A 27,783-nucleotide genomic window follows, 5' to 3' on the forward strand; every position below is an offset into this window, starting at 1 on the left:
TCTTTTTCACTGCACCACCAGGGAAGCCCCACCATCATATTTTTTTATTCACTGGAGTCTGGGGTTTCTCTACCCTGGAATTCATGCAGAGGAGCCGTCTAAGCCTCCATGGCTTGCTCAGTGGACTAGAAAAGTGAGAGCATCATTGGAAACAGCATGACCTTTTTGAGGGGGACGGCTATGAGCCCTCTGTATGGAAGATGACCTTTCAAACTAATCCCCCCACGGGAGCCCTACTCAGCTCTCTGCTGCAGGCTCCATGTATCCTCACAATGGCCAGTAAACAGTTCTAAGCTGCTGCGTGACCCTTCTGCTCTGACTGAAGGATATACACTAGTGGAACTGCTTTTCTTCTGTCTTCTTTCAATGTGAGGACAGAAGTATAAAATGCAGGGCAGGGAGCTGTTAGCCTCAAAGGAGCCCAGTGACATGAGAGTCTTCAGGGAAGGAGAGAGAGCAGACACACAGGACAACTGAGCTTTTCTCGTGTACAGAGGATTGCCTCGTCTTTGAGGGGACATGTCATCACACAGCAGATTGAACCTTCTGATTTTCCGGCTCTACCTAGATGAGGGACAGTGTCTATGTCTCTTGGAATAGCAGCTGATATTTCCTGATTGTACACTATGTGTCAGGGTCATTCTAATGTTTTATATGTAACATCTCATTTAATTCTCACAGCTTTACTGTTATTATATCTAGTTAACCCACAAGGAAACTGAAGTGCACAAAGGTTAAGAGATTTTAAGATCCTACTGGTAATCATTGGCTCCTGGGTGGGTCAGGTGGCAAAGAATCCACCTGCAACACAGGCGACCTAGGTTTAATCCCTGGATTGGGAAGATCCCCTGGAAGAGGGCATGGCAACCCACTCCAATATTCTTGCCTGGAGAATCTCCATGGACAGAGGAGCCTGGCAGGCTACAGTCTATGGGGTCGCAAAGAGTCAGACACAACTGAGCGACTAAGCACATCCAGGTAATCCTATGGATTGATGAAGCCGGGATCCAACTACAGCAGTCTGAAGCCACAGCACCTTTGGAATCCATTTAAGTCTGATAAGCCCAGGATCCAGCACAGGAAGACAGAGTGGGCTGTCCCTTTAGGCACAATGTGATAGAGTACACAGAACATCCTAGCTAGAGAACAATGATTGAATGGCTCTAGGAATTAACTTGGAAATCTTGGCTGCTGATAACCTTATTCCCAATGTATGGCTGTCCTCTGGTGGTTTTCCTGGGAAACTCACAAGCCGAAGAAATCTAGAAAAAATAGGATGAAAAGAACCAGACTAAATGATTTATTTACTGCCTAAGCACTCCAGACTAAAAAAGATGACCTTCCAAGGGCCACATTACCCGACTCCTTTGTGAATGGGGTTGTAGCCCCTGTGACAGCTAAAAGCTGATAGATAGTACATTGACTTAAAACAGCATACTATATGCCCATGATTGTACTTGTACTTCAAGAGCAGGACACTCCAAGATTTAAATAATTCAGCCAGTACTTGCTGCAACTTCACATTTCATCTTTAAGCTTCTAGACTTTCTCCATGGCAGAAGGTTCCTGAAGATTACTATGCTTATGCCAACTTATAACTTCTTACTTCCCGCTCCCACCCCAAATTCAGTTCCCTTGACCTTGCAGATGCTGCTATTCCACTAGGGGATGCTTGCCTTCACTGTTTCTTTCAAGCACCCTTGGTGGTATAAGATTGTGCAAAGTGAAGCAAATAAGGTCATTTTATGTCAGACAGAGAGGTGAGTCCTGTGTGAAAGGGAGAAACAGCAGTTTCTGAAAGTCATGTCTCTACTGTACTCGGGGACCACGGGACTGGATGTTCACCTCCCATGGATCTGGGGTAACACACTGGGTAAAAGAAGTTGTCCACAGCCCAAATGCAGAAGAAGATTGCCAAGTGTTTGTTTATTCAAAGAGACGTGCATAAAGAGGTCACAAGTTAGTATTGTCAAGAAAAAAAAAATCAAAACACCTGCTAATCAAATGCTGCAATTAATGAAAACGACCTAAGTTAGAAAAGGAGACATGAGCTAACCGCAGAGAAATTTCTGTGACGCCGCCGCACAGCAAGTCACGGCTGGAGAAACAGTTGGAGCTAGTGGTGAGGAGGCTCACTGGCCGGATGCACGTGAGCTCAACGAGGCACACGGAGACAAGGAACTTGCAGGTGTGATCCCAGTAGACGGATGCGGTTTGGAACCCACCCTCTGCTGCAAGGGCCAGCAGCCCTAGGGCAAGTTATCCAGTGCCCCCTAAGCAGCTTCATTCAGGTTCTGTCTGGTGACACCCTCCTTATTCCAAAAGCAAAACAAGACAAAAAAATCCAAACCAAAAACAAAACCCGCCAAAACCAACAAAAAACCTCTGAAACCTGAAGACAACTGAATCAATCCCTGCAGTCTCACTTTCTCTCAGAAAGAAAAGTTGGTTAAGTCTCACTTATCCAACCTTTTTACAAAGGATAATTCAAGGGAGACAGTTCCAAGCTCTCAGGAACAGGGTCTTAAGACGCTTTTGGAGGTTGAGAGGCATAAAACGGTAGTCTCGAAGTTCCTTTCATCTTATGGCACTGATTGAGTTTAGATTTGATTTCTCCTCCCCTCCCTCCACCCGTGCTCTCTCACCCCCAGATGGACATATTGGCACTGAACAGCTCTAGGCTTCAACCTCTACTGGGATCTCCCAGCAGAAGAAACGTTGGTCTTTGTCATCTGTAAGTTCCCACTGTACCACCACTTTTATCTGGAGAAAGAAAAAAAAATCAAGAATGAAATGAAACTAGGACCTCACCTCAATCCAGAATGGGTTAAACTATGAATTTTAACTATGAATCCTACATAGAAATTATAACAAACTGGCTATTCCTCACACTTTTCTTCTTAAATCATGCCATCATGAAGGCTGTTTGGGTGGGATGCAGGCACAGCCTGTGTCCTTAAGCTTAGAAGGGTAAACCAAGTTACACCTTGGATTTAGTGTTAGTAGTACCACATCCTAGTCTAGTTAGCTTCTTAAATACAATTTATAAAGCATTTTTTCCCCTCTTAGATCAATGATACATAAATGAAGGCACCCATGACAAAGAATTTTAAAGTTAAACAATTTCACATGCATTTTGACAACATGATCCAGCTTCTCCCAACTTTAACTATGAAGAGCAGAGAGTAAATAGTTCAATTCCTAGATCTCAGGAAACTTACTTATTAGCTGAAAAGAGAAATGTCAAAGCACAAAGGATGTCCAAAGAAGTTTAGGGTTGTATGAATACTTTCAGGGACAATGACCTTTGTGGCAATATAGCTTTGATTAATGTCCTTAAGCCGTTTTTTGACATTATACCCATAGAGATCTCTGCCTTGACTGGTTACACTAGGAGCTGTCTCCTAATTCATTTTTTAAAAAAAATTTCCCCCAAGGCTGGGGGAGAGGGGTGCACTGTTCCTGGAAGTACTGCAATACCAGGTCGATGCGTGGAGTGGATGGAGCAAGCTCCTATTCCAACTTCCTGCTCCAAAAATTCATTTAATATATTGTCCTAGGATAGAGAATGTATCAGATATTAAACTGATAAGAACAGATACTATACTTGATCCTAGCCAAAAGTCCGAGAAGCGATCCTTCTAATTCTTAATAGATCACTGGCACTTTGGCCAGTTCCTTCTTTTTTTTTTTTTTTTTTTTTGCAATGTTTACAACATTTTATTAAAGTACAAAATAGTTGGAATTAAGCTAAATAGAAAAACAGTAAATATTTACAAAAACATCGATAATATCACTCAAGTCACGGCCAGTTCCTTCTTATGTGGACCTTAGCTTACTTGCTTTTAGTTACAACCTCTCTTTTGTACTCAAAATGTTTCTTCAGAATGCAACATTTGGATAACAGTGATACCCAGCTTTGAAACTTGTTTGGTAAGTTTTTCAAGACTAGTACACATTAACTACTGTTTCACTTACTGCACACATTAACGTAGTTTGAGCTGGTTTTCAAATGAAATGTCACTGAAGCCCTGCATAGCATCAGAACAAAAACAAACAAAAAACAAATGACACGCCACTGAACAATAACTACCATATATTAAGTGCCTACTCTCTATTGGGTCCTAACCAGACTTGATTTAAGCTACTGAGGCTCCAATATGCCCATGTTTACATGGCTAGTCTGCAAATTAGCCTACAAATCTGTCTCTGGCCGTTAGCACCTCTGGTATCTCTCAAACACAGACTCCCTAGGGGCTTCCTTAGTGGCTGGGATGGTAAAGAGTCCGCCTGCAGTGCGGGAGACCTGGGTTCAATCCCTGGGTTGGGAAGATCCCCTGGAGGAGGGCATGGCAGCCCACCCCAGTGCTCTTGCCTGGAGAATCTGATGGACAGAGGAGCCTGGCGGGCTGCAGTCCATGGGGTCGCAAAGAGTCGGACGCAGCTTAGTGACTAAGCACACGTGCATGGTAAGCACAGACTCCCTAATTTGAGTCTTTTAGAATGTTCTTTAATTACTGGCTGTTTCTGTGGAAAAAATGGCCAGATTGCTCCTGGTTTGACTCGATCTCCTTTCAAGAAATGCAGCTCTTTCTCTTCATTGAAGAGTAGTCCCTTTATTTCCTCCATTCTTACCAAGATTCATAATCGTTAGCACAGGCCCATTCTAGCAGGCTCCATCTCACATACTCTGCAGAGGAAGACGCAGGTGTAGCAGTGTGAGTCAGAGGTGAGGGTGGGGGTGGGTGGAGGAGAGAAAGCAGAGAGGAAAAAGCCACCACTCTGCTATGGACCTCACACATGACTGCTCTCTTGTTAAGAGATTAATGGAGAGACCAGGCTTTTCTGGTGACAATGTGACGACTACTTGAAATCTTGAACTATCTGATACCTAGCTAAAATTTTGTAGGGCTTCCCTGGTTGGCTCAGTGGTAAAGAATCTGCCTGCCTATACAGGAGGCATGGGTTCAAGCCCTGGAGAGGGAAGGATCCCCTGGAGAAGGAACTGGCAACCCACTCCACTACTCTTGTCTGGAGAATTCCATGGACAGAGGAGTTTGGCAGGCTACAGTTCATGGGGTCGGAAAGAGCTGGATACGATTGAGCGACTAACACTCTCACTTTTCAACCATTAGGCAAGAGACAAAGACCGAAGGGACAGTGAGAACTCTGCACCGCGTGATTCCCATACTTTTCGCCCTTAGGCATTCGCTTCTTCCTCACAGAGATGAAGGATTCCTGTTCTAGTCTTTTCTTCCTGCTCCCTCTCCTCCAATTTCCAAACTAGTCACAGGACTCTCAGTGTTCTCAACCACAATGTCACTTACAGAGGGGTATTCACTCTTCACGGGTAGTTTGTTCACGTAGTTATAGGTCTTATTTTTTTCGATGGGGCATGTGATTCCAGACTTACAACCATCAGACTCAGGAATGGGAAAGGGAACTGGGATGCCCATCACAATGCCATGTACCACAGCCTTGCTGCTTTGAGACTGAGTATCTAAGAGGGAAAAAAAAAAAAAGAGAATCAGATGGTGAAGGAAACAGCTTATTTCCAAACTTAAAATAAAGAATTCAGACATAGTCTCAAGCAATGGCATTGCTGTGATGGCAAACCGAAGTATGTACCTCTTAATTCCCAGGGTCTACTCTCTTTGCAGTTACACTTAGTACTTCTGTGAATGCTATGCAGAGAGTAATCACTCAGAAACTTGAAAAATTCCTGAATTATACAAAAATAAAAATAATCAGTGGGGGCTGTTTTCTTTGCTCTTAACCCTACCTTGCTTTTCACTGCCTTTCAGTTTCTTAGAAGAATCAGAGCTACCTGGATAAATAACCTTATGGAACAAGCTAACTGATTTTTGGCAGTCAACTTTCTGTTTACTATCTGCATCAGATTCTGTCAAAGTGTATTGTGCATCTTAAAGACTGTGGTCTCTGAATTCTCAAATACCCTGTCCTAAGGATTCCAATAAAAATTAAGAATAAAGTAGAGAGACAATACAGAAAGAGGGACTAGAAGTCTCCACAGAAATGCCATGGCCTGTAACAGGAGTGAAAGCAGTAACTCTTTAGAAACTGGGTAAGAGAAAGGTACATTTCTTGCTCACCTTTACCCTCCAAATCAAAAGGCAGGAGGAATAAACATAATAAAATTAGAGCAACTGGAGTTATGAGCTATTAGATTCTTCTGGAGATCCAGAGTATTGGCTCTGTTTCTGTCTCCCAGCTGGGAATTACTTTTGTTGAGAAGATACATTTCTGGTTTAGAACAATAGAGGGGATGGGGTATTTACCCAAGAGAGATAACAACTCTAGGACTTAGAGCTGTCTTTGGGCTTATGAACAAGAGATGATAGGAACTCTGAGATTTTTTTTTATTAGTCTGTCTAGTTCCATAGGATAGAAAATGAGGGGAAGATTCAGGGCAGTTGCCCTTTTTAGAAGCAGAGATTTTACATTTGTTCAGATTCCTGGGAAACTGAAGGAGATGAATAAATACGAAATAAACAAGTTCCAGTAACATCTCTTCAAGTTGAAGAAGAAAGCTTGGACTTCTTGGTTGTTTCTTGGGTCAAGAGTAAGTTCCCAAACCTTATAGAGGCTAAATATTAATTGCTCCTATATTTTCAGGCAGAATAAGACTTAATAATTGGAAGATATATTGCTTGAAGTAACATTTTGGAAGAGTTCTAAGGTCTACAAAGTTGAGGTTGGCACTAACACTCTGCAGTCTGTAGCTAAAGAGTTGACATCCCCATGAAATCTGCTGTGTAATATGGACCACAATAAGACAAGCTGTCTTCTCTGACCTGTGAACACATGGAAATCCCCTTTGCTTAAAGGGAGTCTGGCAACTACGGACTCCAAGAAACAGGCATGGGGGACCCAGTATGAGAAGCATGTGTAAAAGCATGGTGAATCCTAGCTTTGTCCACTGAGAGGGAGGTCACGGAATTCCTGACTGCAATTCCCTCCTCCTCACATTCCCATGCTCACTCCAATTCTTAGATTGATGTCACATTTTAAGATGAATTTGAAGGTAAAAAACACTTTTACTTACTACTGGTGAATGTAACATTGACACTGTAAGACTGTCCTTTGTGCAGTTTGCAGGGCTGGGTGGGACATGGGCTTACATTCACTTCCTTTATAACTCCGACCCCAGAACCTGCAAAAGAAGAACAATTTGTTTGGATGGAGGGAAAAGAAATCACCTCGGCTGTCTCCTACCTCATGGGACGGTGCTCTGTCTTCCCAATGAGACCACTGGGACCAGCAGGGTGGTGAGAAACTGCTCATATTTGACAGGTGGAGGGGAATTAAGGAAATGATCGCGTATACACAGCCAGCTCCCCTACTCTACAGGCTGGGAGGGCTCCACCAGGGACAACCATCCCCACTCCTCCATCCATCCTGACACAGGATCTGAAAGTGACACACACAGCTTAAGTGATGACTCAAGTCACATAGCTACTCTTTCCACTTGGGGCCTAAGGCTACTGTTTCCAGTTGTAATCTTGAGACTGGCTACTCTCTTAACTGTCCTTCCCACCCCCACCCACCCCTGGTCTTTCAATCCTGCCCTGGTGGCTATCCAACTCATGGTCTCTGAGCTTTGAATACTGCTACCAATGAGAACAGTTTCAAGCACACATTTGAGATACCCAGAGCAGAGAGGTACACTCTACTCTGGAACCCATGTTCTTCAAAATAAGTGGTTGGAGGCAGGGAGTGTGCCTTTTTTCCCCCCGCCAGTCTAAATAAGGACAAAAATACTCTGACCAAGAAAAGTTAAGCACAAATCTTTAAGAAGCTTCTTACTTCATCCAGGCCCCTGAAACCAGACGGCTGAATGGGAGAGAACAGAAGTAAAATCTGGGTAAGTTTAAGCTCCACCACTCATACACCATTGCTGAGAGCTAGACTCCAGGATCCGACACCTGGCTGTGAAATCTCACCCGCTCCATCAAGTATTGTGGAAACTTAAGGCAAGATACTTAGCCTCCCTGGGGCTAAAAACAGTACCTACCTCAGAGGGTAGGTGAGCTAATACATTATAACTCTTAATAAGTGCTTAGAACATAGTACTGCTATACAGGTATTCACCATTACTATCATTATACTGGGGCAATTCCCAGGTGGCTCGAGTTCTAAAGAATCCACCTGCCAAGGCAGGAGACACAAGAGACATGCGTTTCATCCCTGGGTCAGGAAGATAGCCTGAAGGAGGAAATGGCAACCTACTCCAGTCTTCTTGCCTGGAAAATCCAATGAACAGAGGAGCCTGGTGGGCTACAGCTCATGGGGTCACAGAGTTGGACACAACTGAGAGTGAACACACACACACACACCCCATCACCACCATACTGGGATTTAGTCCATGAATTTAATCTAGAGCAGCTGCTCCTGGGTGGGTTAGCAAGTTCCCCTTTGACACAAAAGGTGAGCCTCTCATCTCAAATTTACTTTGTGGGTAGAAATCCTGGATCTAGACAATAGAACGGACTGTCTCAAAAGTACAGTGTATGAAGACAAAGAAAATGGCAGGTTGAGAGCACATTATCTTGGGTGAAACAGTTTCCTTGTTTTGACTAACACTGCTCCAGCTAGTTCTGTATACTTTGCTGTCCCCTATCCCAACTTGCTTCTCCATCCTGGCAAAGTCCTCAAAACATAAATACAAGATTCTTTTCTCTAAGGACTCTCTTCCACTCTGTCCTATCTTTTAGGACCAGAAAAAAAAAAAAATCAGGAACCTTAATCAACAACTTATTAAAAAACCAGTGCTTATGCTGAAGCTTTCAACTTCTAGTTTCTATCAAGGCAGGCTCACATGATCTAGGAGGTACTAAGTATCCTCGGTACCCTCTACTGATCTAGAGGGTAGTACTTAGCTACTTCATTCAGTTTTGCTTTTTTTTCCCTCTTTTTGTTGATAAGAGGTTCTCGGACTTCCAGTGTCAACAGAGCAAATTTCTCAGGCCTAACCCTCAAAAATTGCAAAACTAGTTTGCTCAGCCCCATCTCTGACTAGAGGAAATACCACTTTAGGAGAAAGGAGGCAGAGTGGGACTCAAAAAACCTTTTGATGTGGGCACTGAAGTTTTTACATTGTATTTCCCAATTCAAAAGTAAATCGAAAGTCTGTCAGTGAAACTCTCCTTTCTTTAAGAAGTTCTTGCCATAGGTGTCCACCTGGTTTTTTCACAGGAGCAGACCAATCTCAGGATTCAGTTTCCTTAGGTTTTTCTTTTTTTTAATGTTAATGCTACTGTTGAAACCCAAAGTGACTCACAAACACCCACTAGTTTCCTACTGCTTACTAGCTGTAAGAACTTGGGCAAGTTTCTATATGTGCTGGTTTCAGACTGCAAGAGTTGAATGAGTTGATTAAGTTAACATAGTGTCTTTATCCAAAGTTGGCCACTAAGTTTAGTGGAAGGAAAGGCAGTAATATGAGGTGATAATAACATCTTTCAAATGCCAGTCTCGTAGTGGAACAGCATTTGTTAAGCATTAATAGGCCAGCAATTTTTATTCCTTGATCATTCCTAGCCCTAGCCCCCAATTCTGCTCTTGCCTCAACATGAATTTTGGAAATATAGTGGAAAGAGTATTTATTCCCTCATTTACTTTTCCAACAAATATTTATTGGGCAGTTACTATTATCTGGGCACTGGATGTAAAGAAGCACATTTATTCTGGTTGTCATTACGCCGTGTAATTGGGTGAGTTACTTAACCTCTCTGAAATTCAATGACTGTCTATATGAGTGTGTGTGTGCTCAGTCATGTCTAACTCTTTGCGGCCTCATGGACTGTAGCCCGTGAGGCTTCTCTGTCCATGGGATTTCCCATGCAAGAATATTGGAAGTGGTTGCCATTTCCTCCTCCAGGGGATCTTCCAGACTCAGGGATCAAACCTCCTCTCTTGCATCTCCTGCATTGGCAAGTGAGTTATTTACCACTACTGCCACTTGGAATGCCCATGATTGATTATAGGATCTCCAAGTTTTCTTCCAGCTCACAAATTTTATAAAGTCAGTTTCATTTCTCTTTCACTTATCATTACACTTCTCCACTTCAGAAAAGCTCTGCTCAAACATTTAATTTGGATAGATTTGACTGAAGGAACTCACAGTTTCTACCCCGTTGTATTTCTCATCAAAGATTCCAACCACAGCTGCAAGAGAGGGTTATGCATCACAAGCTGCGACCAGAACAAGAGTTTTATAAATAGGAGGAGAAAACTGGAAAGAATTAAAAGTGCCATAGCCCCAAAGGAAGCCCTAAAGGAATAGCTCATGAAAGGAGAATTGACTTCAGACGCGTCATCAAAAGGGAAATGTAAAAGAAAAGCAAAAGGTGGGGGGAGGGAGCGGGCACCCAAGACACAAGGCAGAAATAAAGAGAAGTTTTGCATCGCACCCCTGACGCCCCAAGCGGCACGTGAACCTTCTGCTGTTTGCCCTACAAACTTTAGGAAACTTCAGCAAAAAGCCCACCTCCAGAAATGTGCTGGGACCCAAACATGGGTTCATGAGATAAAGTTGTGAGAGGTCGGGTTTTATCCAGGCGAGCACCTTGTCCCCTACCCCAACCGACTCCAGCCCATTCCACGAAGGGTCCGAGGCTGAGCCTGGCTGCTCGCAGGACCCGCCAAACCCAGCCCAGCACTCTTAGCATCATTCTGTCAGGGGCTCCCGCAGAGGGCGCGGGAACTTCGGACTGGCCCCGGGGCTCACCGCAGTCCTTGAATTTCACCGGCTCGGCCAGGGCGGAGGCACTGAGTGCCAGGAACAGGAACGCGAGGGCCAAGAAACGCATCACTGCTAAGGCTCCAAGCTCAAGGAAGGGAGAACCAGCTGTCTCGGTCACAAGATAAAGTCTTCAGGGATGGGCCGGGCCGGGGGAGGAGCCCAGTCAGGCGACCGGTCACTGGCCAGCGGGGCCGAGGCCGGGCCGAGGCCTGCCCGCGCCCCGCCCTCGGGTCCTCGGAGCCAGACAAGAGGTCCGGGACTCTTGCAAACTCCGCCCATCCGCTCCGCTCCGCCGCGGAGCAAGCGGGATCCATCTTCATCCGGCGCGCCTCCTCTCGCCAACGCTCCGCCTGGGTTTTGTGGGTGCGTCCCCGCTTCCGCAATGGGAGCATTTCTAGCCAATCAAATCCCTTCTCCTTCCTCATCTCCCAATAGATGTGCTTAGGGGCGGGGTTTCCGTGGATCCCGCCTCCCGAAGCCCAGGCGCAGAAGGCGATTGGGGAAATGTGAGGGGGCGGAGCTTTCGGAAGAAAATGGCGGCCGTCCGAGGGCTAACAGCTGTGGCCCTGAGAGTTGTGACTCCCTGGCATGGGAGCAGGTAACCAAGCCTAGAAAAGCACCTGGTTAGCGCCTCCAGGACTCAAGCGGAACTAAGGCTCGCGGGGGAGGTGAAGGTTTGGTGTGAGGCTGTCCAGGTAGAGGGACTTCAGGTTTGGGGTTGAGGCTGTAGAGGTGGAGGGACTTCTTGTTTGGGGGTGAGGCTGTCCAGGCTGGAGGACTACAGGTTTGGCGTGGGGCTGTCCAGGCGGCGGGGGGGTGGGGGGGGGGAACTTCAGGTTTGGCGTGGGGCTCCTCAGGCAGGGGGACTTCAGGTTTGGCGTGGGGCTGTCCAGGTGGAGGGCTCTAGGTGTTCTGCTCCCAGGCTCACCCTCCTCCTTTGCGCAGCAGGCTCCTCGCGGCCTCCCGCGGACCCCGGGCGCTTCGGGAAGTGTCGTCCTCTAGCCCAGAAGCTGGCGAAGGGCAGATCCATCTCACCGACAGCTGCGTCCAGGTGAGAGGCCGGTCGCGGGGCAGGGGTGGCGGGCGAGAACCGGGAGTGGGAGGTTGGGGGGGACTTCCCTTTTGGCCCACCCTTCTTTCTCTCCTTGCCTGGCATTCTTGACCCTCCTTCCTGCATTTCAGAGGCTTCTGGAAATCACCGAAGGGTCTGAATTCCTCAGGCTGGAGGTGGAGGGAGGTGGATGCTCCGGATTCCAGTACAAATTTTCACTGGATACAGTTATCAACCCCGACGACAGGCAAGGAGAAAGGGGTGGGTCCTCCGAGAATGTGCAGGAGGGATAAAAGTGTCTCCAATTTAAGGTGCACTTTTATTCCACATTTAAAACTTTTGCTAAGGATAGTATCACAGCACCCTTCTCACACAGTGGGGATGCAATGAAGATTTGTTGCCTTGATTCAAAATAACTCAGTCATAGGAGGAAAATTGGCCTGAGTCCATAGGGTCATTGGTAGTCAGGCTGGAGTTGAAAGTTTCCAGGCCTAAATTTCTAAACACTTCCCAGTATTCTTTCCATTGAATCTTTTTGCCTCAAAGAAAATCAGCACATGTTAGAGGTCCTAAGGGAAGCCTCCTGTGTATTTTAGAAAACAGGATGGGCATCTCTGGGCTCAGAGGGTGTTATGTTTCTGGTGTTTATGATGTTCATTAATGCCTTCCTCCCCTCTTTTCAGGGTGTTTGAAAAGGGTGGGGCAAGAGTGGTGGTTGACTCTGATAGCTTGGCCTTCGTCAAAGGGGCCCATGTGGACTTCAGCCAAGAACTGATCCGAAGCTCATTTCAAGTGTTGAACAATCCTCAAGCGCAGCAAGGTTGCTCCTGTGGATCATCCTTCTCTGTCAAACTTTGATGTGATGACAAGTGACCCAGAGATTGCTATCATCTGACTGATTTGAGGAACCTGGGATTAGAACAATTCTAGAAGTTTTCTTCCCATCATGACACTCTCTCAATTTTATTTTCCCTTAATTCAGGATGTTGTTTCACCACTATTTTCAGAATGTGAAAATTTTACTCTTGATTTAATTTCTCCTACACAGTTGTAAGGCCAAGCCTGTGGATGCTGTTACCTAAGATTTAGTAACTGGTTGAAACCAGTATCATCTGTAGAGCCTCCAAGGTTCCAGGAGTTACTTCTCTGGCCTTCAGAGCTACTTGTAAAAGTGTGTATAGCTATGTGTAAAACATTCATTTTAAAGAAAGTCCTTATTTACTTGTGTTGTGGATCAGAATCACAGATTGCATAGCTTGAATACTGTGTTACTAGACCAGAAAGGATGAGACAGCCAAGTGAAATGTTATCTTTTTGTTTTGCTATTTATTTATTTATTTACTTACTTTTATTAAGTATAGTTGATTTGCAGTATTGTGCCAATCTCTGCTGTACAACGAAGTGACAGAGTTATATACATGTATACTTTCCTTTTTATTTTCTCTCCCATTATGGTTTATCATAGGGTATTGAATATAGTTCCCCTGTGCTATACAGTAGGGCCTTCTTGTTTGAAATGTTATCTTTTTCATCTCACTCTTCCTTAATGTGCTAGTTTGCTTACCATTATTTTCTATGCAGCCCGTTCTTCACTTCCCATTTGTTACAGCAGATACATTTTCTTCTCATACTTAGGAATGTGTTAGATTCACAAAACCGATAACCCGTCACCCAGAAAAACTTGGACCTAAACCTCACTGATACTTGAATCGTAAGTTTGAAAATAAGCTCCATACTCCATATTCACACATTTTGAGATTCGTTGCTAATTTAGTGACTGAATCTTTTTAGAATACGTTGCTTTATTTATCTTATGGTGTAAAATGTTTCTGGTCTCATTGCATAGCTGGAAGTTGTCCCTTTGTTGATATAGATAATAAATACTTGGGGTTATTTTTTTTTTTTCCAGTTTGAGCTATAAAATGCAGGGTGCCCATTTAAATTTGAATTTTAGACAAACAGCAAATAATTTTTAATATAAGTGTGTCTCTGTGAATACTAAAAATTATTTGTTGTTTATCTGAAACTCAGATTTAATTGGGTATCCTGTATTTTTATTTGTTAAATTTGGTAACCTTACTTTAAAGTCTCTGAAAGAAGAGCTTTTTAGCCACAAATTCCAATGAATTTTAAAGTACTTGTTTGGGTATAGTACTTAAATAGGCTAAGGAGCTAGAAACAACCATAGTATGTATGTGACAGTGTTGGGGCAGCCAGAACTGCATGGCAACAGACAACTAAAGGGAAAGATAAAAAGCACCACAATGACAAATGATTAATGAATGCTAATGTTGGGGAAACCACAACCAAGTTGATTCTGTAAGGATTACTGGTTAAACTCATCTTTTCTTTGAGACCCTGAAAGTTTATATCAGCAAATTTTGCATTCTGGAATGGATTGAAACTTTTCTGGACTTAATTAAGGTCATTCAATAAAAGAATTATCCTTAAAAAAATAGAAACACAGAATCTGAGACAGAAACTTACGTTTTCAATATGGGAAAACCTAGGACTTAGAAGAAACCTGTCGTGTGTGTGCAGTGTATACAGACATAAAAGGTCACTCAGAAACCTGAGCAGGTTTTTTCCTTAGCAAATTGCCATGGAAAAAGTCAGAAAGCAGTGTGCGGAAGCATCTGTGTGTGAACTTTCCTAAGCCATTGAAAGTGGCTGCCAATACCTGGGCCTAATAAGGTTTTCAGCACAAGACTAAGTCCTTTCATCCTCCTTGAGAAGAGATTTTGTTACATTTTAAGTGTTAAACCTCTTCTCTGATATTTTTGTGGGTTATTGATATGATGAGCTTAGCACAAACATAATAGCTTTCATTATTCAATAAACCATTAAGTTCCAGTGATCAGTTAGGCAAGAAGAGGATCTCTTCCAAAGACTATGTATAAATACCTCCTATGAATGGAAGAATTGAATTTTGTGTTTAGCAAAAGTGGGTTTGGGAGAAATCAGCTTACTTCATCATACTGGGAAAGCTTCATAGGGGAGCCTGAGGTGGTGACAAGAAGTTTCCATTGGAGGACGGTGATGTAGAAATTTTAAGAACACAGGGCATGAGGAGATGATGACATCAAGGGGACAGTGGGTAGTTGGCTTGGAATAAACTGTAAGTGATGGTAAAAATAGGTTTAGGATTTTCCGCAGGCCTTTCTGACCAGGTGACCTCTTCCTGGCAGGCTGTAAAAGCCTGCAGACGTTTTCACAAGTTTTGTTCACTGTGCAGTTCATTTAAGTAAATGTTATACTTTTTGAGGATCAGTTGGAAGATTTTTTGCCTCCCCATTACTTTGAGGGGAGATTATCAAGACCCCATTTATTGCAGAATTGGTTTTATTTACCTTCATAAGCTAGTGATCCCTGGGGTAGCGTGCCCCACCGTTGTAGCCAAACAATTGTGCAAGAACTGAAGGCACGGGACCCTCCCTCTGTTTTATGCTGTGAGTCTTTGTGTTGTTGGCTGTTAACTATAGGTGTCCCACCTGCCCTTATTCTCTTTGTATGGGAATGTTGACCAGTTGCAGGGGGTTCAGGGATAAGAGATTAGGAAGGACTACTAAAGTAGGTATCCATGAAGGTACTCTTCTTTCTCTTTCTTCTGAGAATAGCGCCCCATTCTTTTGGTCTTTCATTGTAAAGCACAAGAGGAGGGCCAGAATTTGGCTGGAACATCCCATATAGAGAAGTGGGCAGTACTGATCATCAGTGCTGGGAGGGGGTAACCCTCCCCTGAACTCGGGCCCTGAACTGACACCCTGCGGTGGGTGGGGTCTAAGTGTCCCTTGCGACATGGCCTTGCATGTGTGTCTCAAAAGCAGGAAACTTCTCCACTTTTTTAGGTATCTAGCATTGATGTTTATGATTGCCTTTTTAAATCCCTGTTTGCCATTTCTCCAGAGAAATGCCACCAGGATGTTTAAAGGAAATTTGATTTAAGAAGTGTTGAAAGTTATCATCTGGCTTTAATGGTAAAACATAGTTAGATAAATATATAAAGAGAGGGAATATTTAAGCAGTCTATGTCCAGCAGCTGTATTTAAAAATATTTTATTTTTGAATAGGTAAGACACAGTACAAAATTTGAAAAGACACAAATGGGGATACAGTGAAGAGTCTCCCAGTCCTGTGCGCATCCACCTGTTGCCCTTCCCATCAACTACCATTGTTTCTAAGAATTTACCCCACAGATATAACCCCATAGATACAATGTGAAATAACATATGCACAGGAATATTCATCGTAGCACTATTTATAATAGCAAAAGATAGGAAAGAATGGAAACACCCATTAATAGGCTGATTAAATAAATTATGATTTGTCTATTCAATGGAGAAGTATACAGTTATAAAATAGACTGAGGCAGTCCTTTATGTGCAAGTCCATATGGCGTGGAAAAAAGCAGAAAAGTGCAGAACAGCACGCATAGTGTGCTATTAATATTTGTGTTTCTAACACAAGGAAATGTGTGTACAAGCGTTGAAACATCCCTGGAAGGGTGACAGGAGGGTGGGGTTTGGGAGATAGGGCCGTGGAGCAGCAGTTAAGAAGATGCAGTGCCCGAAGGGTATACTGAGGAACGGTGAGTTCTCTGAAATGTGAGGTGTGAGGTGGAGTGGCGGAGATGAGGTTAGCTCATACCCACTTCTCTTCTTCCTCTCTTTAGACAAATAGCAATAGCAGCATATGTTTCACTTTGCTGTGCAACCTTCTTTCTTCCCTTAATCTGTTTTGGATATCTTATCCAGGCGTCTAGAGCACCCGCCCCCCATTTTTTTTCTTTTTGGGCCTCCTTGGCAATGCATTGTTTCTAACCTTTTGCTGTTACAAATAATGCTAAAATAAATAACTCCTTACATACATCATTTTACATTTGGTGAGACTATATCTGAAGGTTAAATTTAAATTCCGAGAAGTGGAATGACTGATTTAAAGAGTAAGTGCTTTTATAATTTTGAAAGACATTGCCATCCTCTTCAGAAGTTGTATCAGAATATACTCCTGTCAGCTATGTGTGTGAGTGTACTGCTTTCCCATAGATGCTTGCTAATTAAGAGTTTTAACAAACGTTTAAATTTTTACCAATCTAATAGTTTAAAAAAGTGTCTCCGTATAGTTTTCACTTGCATTTATTTTTATTATGAATGAAGGTCAGAATATTTTCATATGTTTAAGAACTATATATTTTTGTCTGCTGAAAACATCTCAACTGGTGTAGTGACCTAGAGCAGATTATTTAAGCTTTGTAAGTCTAAGTTCCCCATCTGTAAATTGGGAATCAAAATAGTAAGTAGGATTGTTGAATGATTAAATGAAATTTGTGAACAGCGTTCAACACAGGCCTGGCACATAGCAAGCATTCAATAAGTTATCATGTGATGGCTGACAATCAGAGCAGCATATAGGACAGGACAGATTCAATTAAGAAAAGAGGATTCATCTCCACATCTTCAGGCACACGGAGCCTTGTTCATTTACATTGCCATTCAACAGAGAAATGCAAAGTCAGATCTTGCCTTGACTTAGAAGGGGAAAGAAACTTCTGTTGAAACCCAGTCATGTTGGCAGAGCTGGTGAGGGGGTAAGCACAGTCTCATCTCTAACGTTCAGACTCAGTCAACGTTTAATTTGGTTTAATTTGAAATTTGGTTTAATATGAAATAAAAACAAAACCAGAATATCCCAGAAATGTACATTTCTTTATTCCACCGTGGTTCTAAACTCCCAGCTAGCCCAGGCTGGAGTGAGTCTCTACTTGTAAACTCAGTGGGATGCCAGCCAGCCATTGTAGGAAGGGGAAAGAGGGCAGACGCCTCTGAGTAGAGAGGAAACAACACAGGGACCTGGCTTCTCCTTAACAGGATTACACTGTATTTCAGAAGCTAGAAAATAGACTTCTTTATTTTTAGCACATCCAACTGGTGTCCACAAAAGGAGAGCCCAGGAGAGACTTGTGTCCTGTAAGAAGCAGTATGGATTTAATGGAGGTCTCGGAGAGAGGCACCCAGTCTCGGGGCAGCCCTTGCTGTGGTGCACAGGAGCTATCGCTGGGTAGACTGAATGGTTATTACCTGAAGCTACTGATTATTTTCCTTAGATCTGTGTAAAGCATGGTGCCCCCTTTCTCATCAACTCCCCGTATTTTTTTTTTTTTTTAATATTGTCCTATTGCCGCTCTCTCAGGCTCCTTACTCCCCTTCATGTGCGTCTCTTACTAGCAAGCTAGTATCAGTCTTGCTTCTCTGAGATGAGGGCATCTTCTGCCCCCCTCCAGGGCCACATAATTGGCAACAGGGTGGAGACGTGGCTAAATTTGGCCCATACCAGACAGGCTGAGTGGTGCCGATCACTCCCCAAACTCCTCCCCCGCGCCCCGCCCCATCCTTTTTCACTGGACAGGTTCTGAAGGGCCATTACAGGGCAGATGCGGCCTCCGATCCAGGTGTAGGAGCGTCAGGATGATACGTGGATCGTGTCTGGAGAAAGGGTATGTGCAGTGTGAGGCCAAAGGACCTTGCACGTTTGCACAGCTTGAGGGGCTGGGGTTGAGGGCCGTCCTTTGATCAGCATCCCATGGCAAGGCCAGGACAGATGGCAGGCTGGGCTTCGTGGCCAGTGGTTGAAGCATTAAAGCACTTGGTGGTGTTTGAGCCAAGCAAGGGCATGGCCGGGTGGAGGCCGTGACAGAAGCTCAGACAGCAAGAGCCGAAGCTGGGGGAGATGAAAAGCAGGCGAGGCTGGCTGGGAGCTGGGCCGCAGGGCCTCTGGCCGGTGTCTTCACGGCATCTCCCCAGCTAGGAAAACTTCCTCAAGGCCCCGCCTGTGGCCAGGGCCCATTTCCAGGTAACTGCCCACACTCGACCCGGCTCTGCTACTCCTTGGCAGTGCAGTGTGGAGGACCTGCCTCAGCCACGTAACCCGGGAGGCAGTGGCAGCGGTAGGAGCCCTCCGTGTTCTCGCAGTGCCCATGGACACAGAGCGCGGCAGGCCCGTTCAGGTCATCACACTCATTCACATCTAAGGGGGAGAGGGAGGAGAGAGCTGTAGGGAGCCCACGTGCCTCTGGCCTGCTGCCCCGGTGCCCCTCCGGTCAGCAAGCCCCGAGTCCGTGCCCTGCAGCGGAATCGTCCGTGGGGCAGCAAAGGATGCCCCGAAGGAAGCGACTCGCGGACACAAAGCCAGTCGTCTTGAGCCCACACTGTGACCGTGCTGTCTTGCCCCTGCCTTTCTTCTGCCTAGGAACCTCCATGGAAAGGGCTGTCTAATCACAGTGATAGACCTTCGGAGCTCTCACCACCTGGCCTGGTGCCTGGCAGGCCCGCTAGCGGGCAGCAGTGGGACTGCCACCTAGGCGAAGTCAGGCGTCCCTAAGTGAGCAGTGGGCCAGTATAACTATTCCACATGGAGCCAGCAGGGCCATCCTGCCCCCCGGGCATCTGCACTCTTGATTCCAGACCTACCCACACAGGCCATGTGGGCCGTGTCCAGCTGGAAGCCCTCGAAGCAGTCACAGGTGTAGCCCTCGCGCACGCGCACGCAGCGGCCGTTCTCACAGCCGTTCAGGATGCCACACTCCTCGGCCTGGAGCCCTTCGAAGCCGGCCTGGTGCTCTGGGAGGAGGGAGTCAGACAGCCAGGGGGGCTGAGGTCTCGTACCCCACCCTGGGGCCCTTGCCCTCTGCTCAGAGGAGCCCAATGAACTCCTGGGGTCAGGGTGGGGAGGGTTATAACACTGTCACAGATAGACGGTGAAACAAAAGGCAATACCCCTAAAAAATAAGTATGTGTCATTTTTAGATGGGGAAATGTGCTTGCTTTAAATGAGGCTCTGGGGAGGTGGGGACTCACTGCTTTCACAACACCAGGGCTCCCGAGCACTTTGGTATCTCTGTACAGTTTTGATTTTGTTGTGGTTGGTGGCATGTTAAAATCTTCACATACCTTTTTGGGGGTGGACAGGATTGGTAGCAAAAGGGACAACCCTCACTCATCATAAAGCAAAGCTGCTCCCAGGTCTGCCTAACCCTCTTCTTTCTCTAACTCCCCTCCCCTGGAAAAGACCCTCCTCCTAACCTCAGTGTAGTTTTGATCAGTCTGATACACTGGCTGTGCCCATGGCAAGCCTGACTTCCTTATTAGAATCCAAGTCCTGAGAGCTGGGGTCATTGCCACTTACGAACCAAGTCACCACAGTGGGCCTTTAAAGGGGTGAAGTGAAGTCGTTCACTCGTGTCCGACTCTTTGCGACCCCACGGACTGTAGCCTACCAGGCTCCTCCATTCATGGGATTTTCCAGGCAAGAGTACTGGAGGGGGTTGCCACTTCCTTCTCCAGGGGATCTTCCTGACCCAGGGATTGAACCCAGGTCTCCCACATTGCGGGTAGACGCTTTACCGTCTGAGCCACCAGGGAAGTTCCCCCTTAAAGGGGTTAGAAATCCTTAATTTCCATTTCAAACTGTGGTGTTGGAGAAGACTCTTGAGAGTCCCTTGGACTGCAAGGAGGTCAAACCAGTCCATCCTAAAGGAAATCAATCCTGAATATTCATTGGAAGAACTGATGCTGAAGCTCAAGTTCCAATACTTTGGCCACCTGATACGAAGAGCTTGACTCACTGGAAAAAGACCCTGATGCTGGGAAAAGATTGAAGACAGGAGGAGAAGGGGACGACAGAGGATGAGATGGTTGGATGGCATCACCAACTCAATGGACATGAGTTTGAACAAACTCAGGGAGATAGTGAAGGACAGGGAAGCCTGACGTGGTGCAGTCCATGGGGTGACAAAGAGTCAGAGATGACTTAGCGACTGAACAACAACAATTCCCACTTCGAGTCACAGGTTTGAACCTGTAGAGCAGGGTGTTCTGCAGACTATAAGTGGCATGGGAGGAATGTGCTGCTGGCTCCCTCGCTCTGCTGCTGGCTCCCTCGCTCCCACAAGCAGCTTTTAAGGTTGGGATGACGACCTGTACGTTTTTGTGTCCCCTGTGTTAGTTAGTCCATCAGAGGGAGTTGTTAGTGCCTGTCCCTTGGGTGACCCGTGAGAGGGCTGGGTGGATTTTTCCCTTTCCTGTCCTCACCCTGCTGACAGTGATGAGCAGATGGAGAAGATGGAAGTGAAACAGCTTCAGAGCCCACCTCTTCCCCGTTTTTGCAGCAACACAGACCTGGGTGGCTGGCCACGTAGTGGGGCTGGAGTTCTGAGGGCTGCAGGGGAGGTTCAGGGAGTGGTATGTGGTCCCCCGGGCGGCCGGCCGTGCTGGGGAAGAGTGGCTCGGGGATGGCATCCTCGGGGCCCAGGTAGTTGTAGAAGGGGACCCCGTCTGGGCCGTAGAGGCTGTAGTGCAGGTCATCGGGCCCGGGGCCGTACTCATAGCCGGGACGGAAGTGGATCCCGGCCTCCCGCTCGGCTTCTATCCGGGCCACGTTGCAGAGCTGAGCGTAGACCTCTGTCGGGAGCAGTGGGGAGAGAGGAAGCTGGGCCTGGGCTCCTGAGAGCTGAGGCCCGGGGTGCTGTCTCCCGACTCAAGGAGAGAGGGAGGTGCTGGGACCACCACCTCGAGTTCCTGGCGGTGTTCCTCTCCCCCAACCCCGCCCTGCCCCACAGCATCCATCCCCAAACAACAGGGAGGGGAGACAGGCCCAGGCCTTGCCCTCCTCCTTTCTGAGTCACCCCCACCCTTTCCGAGGTGAGGACACGCCCTACCCCGGGGGGCCCAGCTCTGCCGCCGTCCCCACCTCTTGCCTTCTCACCTGAGCTCCTGGGCGGGCACAGGGCACACTGCTGGCTCCAGGCCTCGCCGTCCTGGCAGCAGCACTCCGTGTAGGTGGTGCGGCGGCCGTGCAGGGGGTGGCTGCACACGTAATTGGTGACTCTCTTCCAGCAGATGTCCATGTGGATGTCGTGGTCAGGCAGGTCCTCTGGGGGCGCAGGACACATGAACCTCCCCAGCCCTGGTCTGCTCCCCCTGCTGCCTCTGCCCCCACCCCATGCCCGGCCCCCTTGCCCCCACCCCTACTGACCCACACCACTGGTGCTGTTCACGCAGCGCTGCTGACTGAGGTCCAGGGTGAGGGGTGGGCTGCAGAAGCAGTGGAAGGAGCCTTCCGTGTTCACACACTCGCCATTCTCACAGGCCATGTCCTGGCACTCGTCGTGATCTGGGAGGCAGGGAGATGGGGAGGAACATCGGGGGCAGTGCCCATGCGCTGTGCCCACCCACTGCCGCCTTCAGGGAAGGGGGTGTTTCTGGTAACTGATAATGCCCCCCACCTCCCACCTAGTCTGGGAGGCCCCAGCCCAAGGATGGCTTGCCAGTAGGTCCCTCCCACCAACCTCAGACCCGCCTGCTACAGCGGGCATCCTCCCCGGGAAGGGGGACACTCCCAGCCAGAACTGGGCTGCCTGGCAGGGGAGTAGGGGAGCATTCAGCTGTGGGCCCTGGGGTGGGGAGGGGTGGCGAGCGTCCTCACCCTCACACTTCCTGCGGGCGGCATTGTAGTGGTAGCCAGGGTTGCATAGGCAGATGTAGCCGGGCACTGTGTTGAGACACCGGCCGTTCCGGCAGAGCCCGGGCCCAAACATCACACACTCGTCAGCATCTGTGGGAGAGCAGAGCTGAGTGAGGGCAAGGCGAGATGCGGGATGAGGCAGTCCTTAGATCTAGGGGCTCCAAAGCCAGACTGACTGGGGCCGAATCCCAGCCTTGCCACTCGATGAGCGGGTGACATTGGGCCAATTGCTTAGGTTGTCCCTTGCTTCAGTTCCCTACCTAGAAAATGTGGCTCCTACTCCTTAACCTTGTATAGTTGTTATGGGGGTTGAGATGTTAATACATGTTAGGTGCTTAAAATAGTGCTTGGTACATAACAAGCACTCAAGGAGAACCATTTCCGTTTCTTCTATTTCCTTTTCCAGTTTCAGGTATGAGTCCACACCCAAACCACCCTTCCTGAGGATGAGTTCCCCAAAGTTTCTGGCTCTGTAAGTGGGGCCAGGGAGATCAGCAGCTGCCTCTGGCCTCTGTCGCTGTGCCCTGGGACTGGGTTAGTCAAGGCATCATAGCTTGTTCCTGGAGGGCTCAGCCTCAGGGAGCAGAGAAACCATAGTGGGGTTGCCCGGACAATTCAGGAGGAGCTCAGGTCAGAACTTCCAGCTAAAGATCTGCAGCCTTGGGACAGAAAGATTAGAAGCAACCTGAGAGGTGGGGCCTGCACGCAGAGGCCTCCTGGGGAACCAGGCCGGGCCCACTGAGGTGAGTGGTGTTTGGGGAGGAGGGTCTTGGGGAGATTACCTGTGTACGTGGTCTGTCCAAACATCCAGGCTCCTTCCACAGGGATGTAGCCTTTCCCACTAGGGCAGATCTCGCTGAATTCAACTGTGCAGGGAGGCATCCAAGCTCAGAGAGAAAGACTCTGCCACCACCCCCTCCCTGCCCCCCACTTCTTTCTGTGTCACCCTGCAGAGCCGACCCTGAGAGGATCTGGGACCCTTGGGGGCCTTACCTGAGTCCTCATCTGGGCACAGGTCACAGGCATCCCCCCAGCCGGTGCCCTGGGTGCAGCAGCACTCGGCCTGCGTGGTGTTCCTGCCCAAAAGGCTGGAGCAGGGCGTCTGGTCCTTCTGTCCAGAGTAGCATTCCATGCGGACGGGGCCTGGCGGGTGTGCCCCTGGCCGGGCCTCAGAGACACTTGGACCTGTGTGTGACAGACGTCCCTTATTAACGTCTGCTCATGGTCCCCTGGGGCACCCTGGCCTTTGAATTTATTTAACTTTTAAACATTTATATGGCACGTTACAGTGTCCTTTTATTATCTCACTTGATAAGCCTTATGAAGAGCTTATTATCATCAGCTTTCTTTTATAGAAGAGGCAGTTGAGGCTTAGAGAAGCTCGGTGACTTGCAGGAGCCACCTAGCGGCAGATCAGGGAAGTGACCCCAGTTCCTCTGGTGCCACACCCCTGCGCTTCCCAAGACACCATCCTGCCTTCCTCGCCTGCAGTGGGGTGGCCCCAGTCCCGGGCACACCGCACCATACGGGCGTGGTATGGTACACCGTTCCACTCCTCTGTGGCACACTGAACCCATGCCCCTCCCACCCGTCCTCGTTCCAGGTCCTGTTTGCTTTCCCCCAAGTCAGAGGAGGCCAGCTGAGTCCTAGTCTTGGGCTGAGAGGCTGAAGCCTGCAGTTCTGGAGTGGAGTGGGACGGGAGTGAGTCGAGCTTAGCTCCGTTTCAGGGTCTCCCTCACCCAAGAGCTTCCTGGGGTTTGACTCAGGGTCCCTCCAAGGCTCAGATGGTGAAGGACAGGGAAGCCTGGTGTGCTGCAGTCCATGGGGTCACGAAGAGTCAGACACGACTTGGCGACGGAACAATAACAACCAAGGCTCAATCTGAGCTCCCTGGGCCCAACCCCCTCAAGCTGGCATTAGAGCTTCTCGAGCCTCCTGTGGGGTGGTCGGAGCCCTGCAACCTCTCGGAACTTCCCGGGCTTAGCCGACTTTGCTCCACACTCAGACTCCTCACCCCTCCGCACTCCGGCCCCAAGATGCTCTCTTGCCCACACCGCGGATCAAGAGCTGGAGCAGCGGAAGCGCTGTGTACGCCAGACAGCGGGGGGTGCCCCGTGACGGTGGGGCGCGGGGCTCACCTCCAGCCCCCCGCGGGCGGCAGCGCCCCTCCTGAGCGTCGTACTCCTCCAGGTCGCTGGCGCAGAGGCACAGGAAGGAACCTTCCACGTTCTCGCAGAGCGCCGCCCCGCACACCGCCAGCATGAGCTCACACTCGTTCACGTCTGCCAGACAGGAGGGCCGGCTCGTGAGCGAGGGAGAGGCAGCCCGGGCCCCTGCCCCTGCCACCAGCCAAGCGGGCACATCCCCGTCACATCCCCGTCACATCCCCCCACTCCCCCATCCCCCGCAGAAACAGCCTGGGGAAGAGCGGGAAGTGGGCATGACTTCGCAGGAAGGAGGACCAGGTGAGCAGAAGGGATGGGGAGGGGAGGGGGGAGAAGGGTGGCAGAAAAGGGCCCATAAATGGACAAAGAGGAAAGGTTCCTCCTTCTGCACGTTCCCCAAGCGTGCCTCTTGAACCCTTGAGTCTCTGGGGAAGGGTGGCGCCTTCACTAGTGAGCTTGCTCCCCCTGCTGGTAAAACGGGGCCTCGCTTCCCTGATGACCTTGCCACGGTGCCCCTTGCGGGGGTGGGGGGGGGGGGTGCTCCACTGCGCAAATCGGCTGCCCCTCTTTGTGACCCTATGCATGGACTGTAGCCCGCCAGGCTCCGCTATCCATGGGAATCCTCCAGGCAAGAATGCTGGAGTGGGTTGCCATTTCCTACTCCAAGGGATCTTCCCAACCCAGGGATGGGACCCACGTCTCCTGCATCTACTGCATTGGCAGGTGGTGTCCTTACCACTGGGCCACCTGGGAAGCCCAAGGTGCCCCTGTAGTTCAGTTCAGTCACTCAGTCGTGTCCGACTCTTTGCCACCCCAAGGACTGCAGCACGCCAGGCCTCCCGGTCCATCACCAACTCCTGGAGTTTTACTCAAACTCATATCCATTGAGTTGGTGATGCCATCCAACCATCTCATCCTCTGTCGGAGGAGTGGAAATCCCCCTTCCTTGTCACTCTATGTTGGGGGCCCCGTATGGAGCCACGTGACCCTGAGCACTTCAGGAGGAGGGCCCTAGGGCCCCTCTATGCAGGGCAGCCAAGATCTGTGGAGATGGGGTCAAGGGCCCAAGAGCCTTCCCTTCCCTGGTTCAGAGCTGGCTAGCCCACAGGCTTCTCACCAACGCAGTCCCAGCCGGAGGGCGAGGTCTCGAAGCCCTGGTCACAGAGGCAGCGGAAGGAGCCGTCCGTGTTGTCGCAGAAGCCGTGGCTCCCACACACGGTATCGTTGGCACACTCGTCTATGTCTGCAGGACAGGGCGGGCTGCAGTGTAGGGCGTGCTCTCTATTCGCTGGGAATACTTATTTATCTGGCTTATTAACACCAAGATCTCTGAAAACTAACTTCTGAACACAGAGTAAGAAAACTAAACAGTTCTCTTCAATTTTTGTGTAAGCGCTGCTGTATGGAAAACACACAAACAGCTGCAAAAATAGTTTCTAGCCAGATATGTGAAAAGTAGATGTGGTCCTAGGCCTCCCAGCCCGCACGCCCCCTCCCCACTCACCAATGCAGTCTCCCGTCGGGGCCATGTGGAAGCCAGGCTGGCAGCCCAGGACACAGCGGTAGGAGCCAGGGCTGTTCTCACACCTCCAGGCCCCGCACATCGGTTCTCCGAGGTCCTCACACTCGTCAATGTCTGTCCCCAGGGCCAGGAGAGGGGACAGAAGTGACCAGATCACTACCCCGACCCCATCTCTCTGGCATTACAAGGTCGTGCCCCTCAACTTCTGAGGTTCTTGATTGGTTCCAAACCACTATGCTCATTTCAACCCCAAAACGTCAAGTTTAGGACCCTTTCCCCTGACCCGCAGGCCTGACTGTCCAGGAGGAGAGCTCTGGGCCTCTGTGACACTCCTTTCCCCCACACCCTTCTCTCCACAGCAGAGTACTGTCTACTTCTCGCTATATAAAACCTTTCCCAAAGTGTATTATGGAGAGCTGTCTTCATATGCCTCCCTTGGTTAGTTTCAAGATTATCCATAACTGTCTATTTGTCCCAACAAAAGACATTGAACCCAGGTGGTGTAAATGTCTACTGCATCCATTTGGCTTTTAAAAAACTAGATTCTGTGCTCTGCTATAGCACAAGGACATCCTGGGGGCAATCCCTGAATCAGAAGAGGCTGAATAAAGACATTATCCATTGGATGATTTATCTATGGAAGGTACTCGAAGCTGGGGTTCCTGGCCCCAGGGAGCTGAGGAGCTGGCAGGGTGGAGGTGCCTGTTTGTCTGTCGCCGTGGGGCAGAGCCCTTACCCACACACTCCCCGCTCTCTGGGGAGGGCTGGAAGCCAGTCTCACACACACAGTTGAAGGAGCCGTCGGTGTTAACACACTGCCCCCCGAGACACCGGTCCGTGACTGCACACTCGTCCACATCTAGAACAGAGACGTTTGTCAGCAGGGCCAGCCATGGGCCCCAGGGCCTTGTGCGGTTTCGCCCAGAGGAGGGCCAGGGAGTGGCTCGAAGTGGGAAAGGCCTGGAAGATCTGGGCCAGGGTCCAGAGCTGGAAGCCAGAGGCGCGGGTGGGCGTGGAGCCCCGGAGCCGGGCAGGGCAGCGGGCGAAGGCACGTGCCGTAGGCATCGTGGAGAAGCCGTGGAGGAGGGCTCCGAGACCCTCCCTGACGCCTGGCTCCCAACCTCATCGCTCAGCCTCCCATCTTCCCATCCCAGGTGGAAGCCAGCGTTTCATCAGCACGCGGGATGACCTCTAACGCCCCCTGCCGCCGGCTTCTCACCTTGGCAGCTGGTGCCCCCGTCTGCGGGGACGAAGCCGTCCGCACAGAGACAGAAGAAGGACCCGTGGCTATTGAGGCACTCGCCGCGCGGCGCGCAGTACTCCTCGCCCACACACTCGTCCACATCTGCGGGCAGATGAGCAGGTGGTGTCTCCCGGTGTCTCCCCCGGGGCGGGGATGTTCCCAGGGCGTGCGCGATGGAGGGAAACCCTCCGCCCCACCCCGTCCCCGGCCGGGGAGACCTGAGCCACTCACCCTCACACACCGTGCCGTTGGCCAGCTGGAAGCCTGGAGGACAGAGGCACTGGTAGGAGCCAGCCGTGTTCTTGCACTCGCCTCCCAGGCAGCTGCTCTGGGGGTCTTCACACTCGTCCACATCTGCAGGGCCACACCAGGAGATGGTAGTGCGGAGGGGTGGGGTGGGGAGGCGGAACTGATGGGAAGATCTCCCAAGGGCAGGGATCAACAGGGAGGTCTCCAGAGGACCTGGAGGTCTGCCCCAGGAGACGGGGCCCATAGGAGCACCATCCTCTTGTAAACTGG

The 27,783-nt window shown here is 49.0% G+C and overlaps 3 protein-coding genes, 1 long non-coding RNA gene and 1 other non-coding gene across 6 annotated transcripts in view; 2 read left to right on the forward strand and 3 right to left on the reverse strand.

Moving 5' to 3' along the window:
• Nucleotides 1-1,899: 1,899 nt before the first annotated feature.
• Nucleotides 1,900-11,016, reverse strand: NPC2 (NPC intracellular cholesterol transporter 2). The gene is made up of 4 exons (XM_020906901.2): nt 10,751-11,016; nt 7,067-7,174; nt 5,328-5,500; nt 1,900-2,763 (listed from the first exon to the last, which is right to left on the reverse strand). Exons 1-4 carry the CDS (start codon nt 10,830-10,832, stop codon nt 2,677-2,679), a joined length of 450 nt encoding a protein of 149 aa, XP_020762560.2. The 5' UTR covers nt 10,833-11,016; the 3' UTR covers nt 1,900-2,676.
• On the reverse strand, nt 3,447-3,637 carry LOC139035809 (U2 spliceosomal RNA). Its single transcript, XR_011488518.1, has one exon. It is a non-coding gene; the product is annotated as a U2 spliceosomal RNA (small nuclear RNA).
• Nucleotides 11,017-11,254: 238 nt separating the features above from the next.
• ISCA2 (iron-sulfur cluster assembly 2) lies at nt 11,255-16,687 on the forward strand. 2 transcript variants are annotated; one of them, XM_020906899.2, is made up of 4 exons: nt 11,255-11,363; nt 11,714-11,816; nt 11,948-12,063; nt 12,500-16,687. In XM_020906899.2, the coding sequence occupies exons 1-4, from the start codon at nt 11,299-11,301 to the stop codon at nt 12,672-12,674; spliced, it is 459 nt and encodes a 152-aa protein (XP_020762558.1). In that variant the 5' UTR covers nt 11,255-11,298; the 3' UTR covers nt 12,675-16,687. The 2 variants fall into 2 exon arrangements, with proteins under 2 accessions (XP_020762558.1, XP_070325730.1); XM_070469629.1 differs by having other exon boundaries at nt 11,256-11,363; nt 11,711-11,816.
• Nucleotides 16,688-17,502: 815 nt separating this feature from the next.
• The window catches only part of LTBP2 (latent transforming growth factor beta binding protein 2), a 103,179-nt gene continuing 92,898 nt past the window's right edge, over nt 17,503-27,783 (reverse strand). Inside the window, 14 exon segments of the mRNA XM_020906898.2 lie at nt 17,503-18,839; nt 19,283-19,432; nt 20,903-21,271; nt 21,576-21,743; nt 21,846-21,983; nt 22,296-22,424; nt 23,117-23,200; nt 23,328-23,519; nt 24,473-24,616; nt 25,617-25,742; nt 26,004-26,135; nt 26,758-26,880; nt 27,241-27,366; nt 27,496-27,618. Coding sequence (XP_020762557.2) covers nt 18,694-18,839; nt 19,283-19,432; nt 20,903-21,271; nt 21,576-21,743; nt 21,846-21,983; nt 22,296-22,424; nt 23,117-23,200; nt 23,328-23,519; nt 24,473-24,616; nt 25,617-25,742; nt 26,004-26,135; nt 26,758-26,880; nt 27,241-27,366; nt 27,496-27,618 — 2,150 coding nt within the window. The 3' untranslated portion in view covers nt 17,503-18,693.
• LOC139035683 (uncharacterized) lies at nt 22,737-27,262 on the forward strand. Its single transcript, XR_011488379.1, has 3 exons — nt 22,737-23,077; nt 24,525-24,799; nt 27,176-27,262. It is a non-coding gene; the product is annotated as an uncharacterized lncRNA (long non-coding RNA).

The sequence above is a fragment of the Odocoileus virginianus genome, chromosome 6, assembly GCF_023699985.2.
Source record: "Odocoileus virginianus isolate 20LAN1187 ecotype Illinois chromosome 6, Ovbor_1.2, whole genome shotgun sequence".
In the NCBI taxonomy this organism is placed as follows: Eukaryota; Metazoa; Chordata; class Mammalia; order Artiodactyla; family Cervidae; genus Odocoileus; species Odocoileus virginianus.

What these genes read in the sequence shown, in the direction of transcription:
- NPC2 (XM_020906901.2), bottom strand. Translation starts at nt 10,832, where the DNA reads ATGCGTTTCTTGGCCCTCGCGTTCCTGTTCCTGGCACTCAGTGCCTCC. An exon ending in CAATGTTACATTCACCAGTA is followed by an intron (nt 5,501 to 7,066) that starts GTAAGTAAAAGT and finishes TTTCCCTCTTAG; the next exon opens with ATACTCAGTCTCAAAGCAGC. An exon ending in TGAAGAGTGAATACCCCTCT is followed by an intron (nt 2,764 to 5,327) that starts GTAAGTGACATT and finishes TTCTTTCTCCAG; the next exon opens with ATAAAAGTGGTGGTACAGTG.
- ISCA2 (XM_070469629.1), top strand. Translation starts at nt 11,299, where the DNA reads ATGGCGGCCGTCCGAGGGCTAACAGCTGTGGCCCTGAGAGTTGTGACT. An exon ending in ACTCCCTGGCATGGGAGCAG is followed by an intron (nt 11,364 to 11,710) that starts GTAACCAAGCCT and finishes TCCTTTGCGCAG; the next exon opens with CAGGCTCCTCGCGGCCTCCC. An exon ending in TCACCGACAGCTGCGTCCAG is followed by an intron (nt 11,817 to 11,947) that starts GTGAGAGGCCGG and finishes CCTGCATTTCAG; the next exon opens with AGGCTTCTGGAAATCACCGA.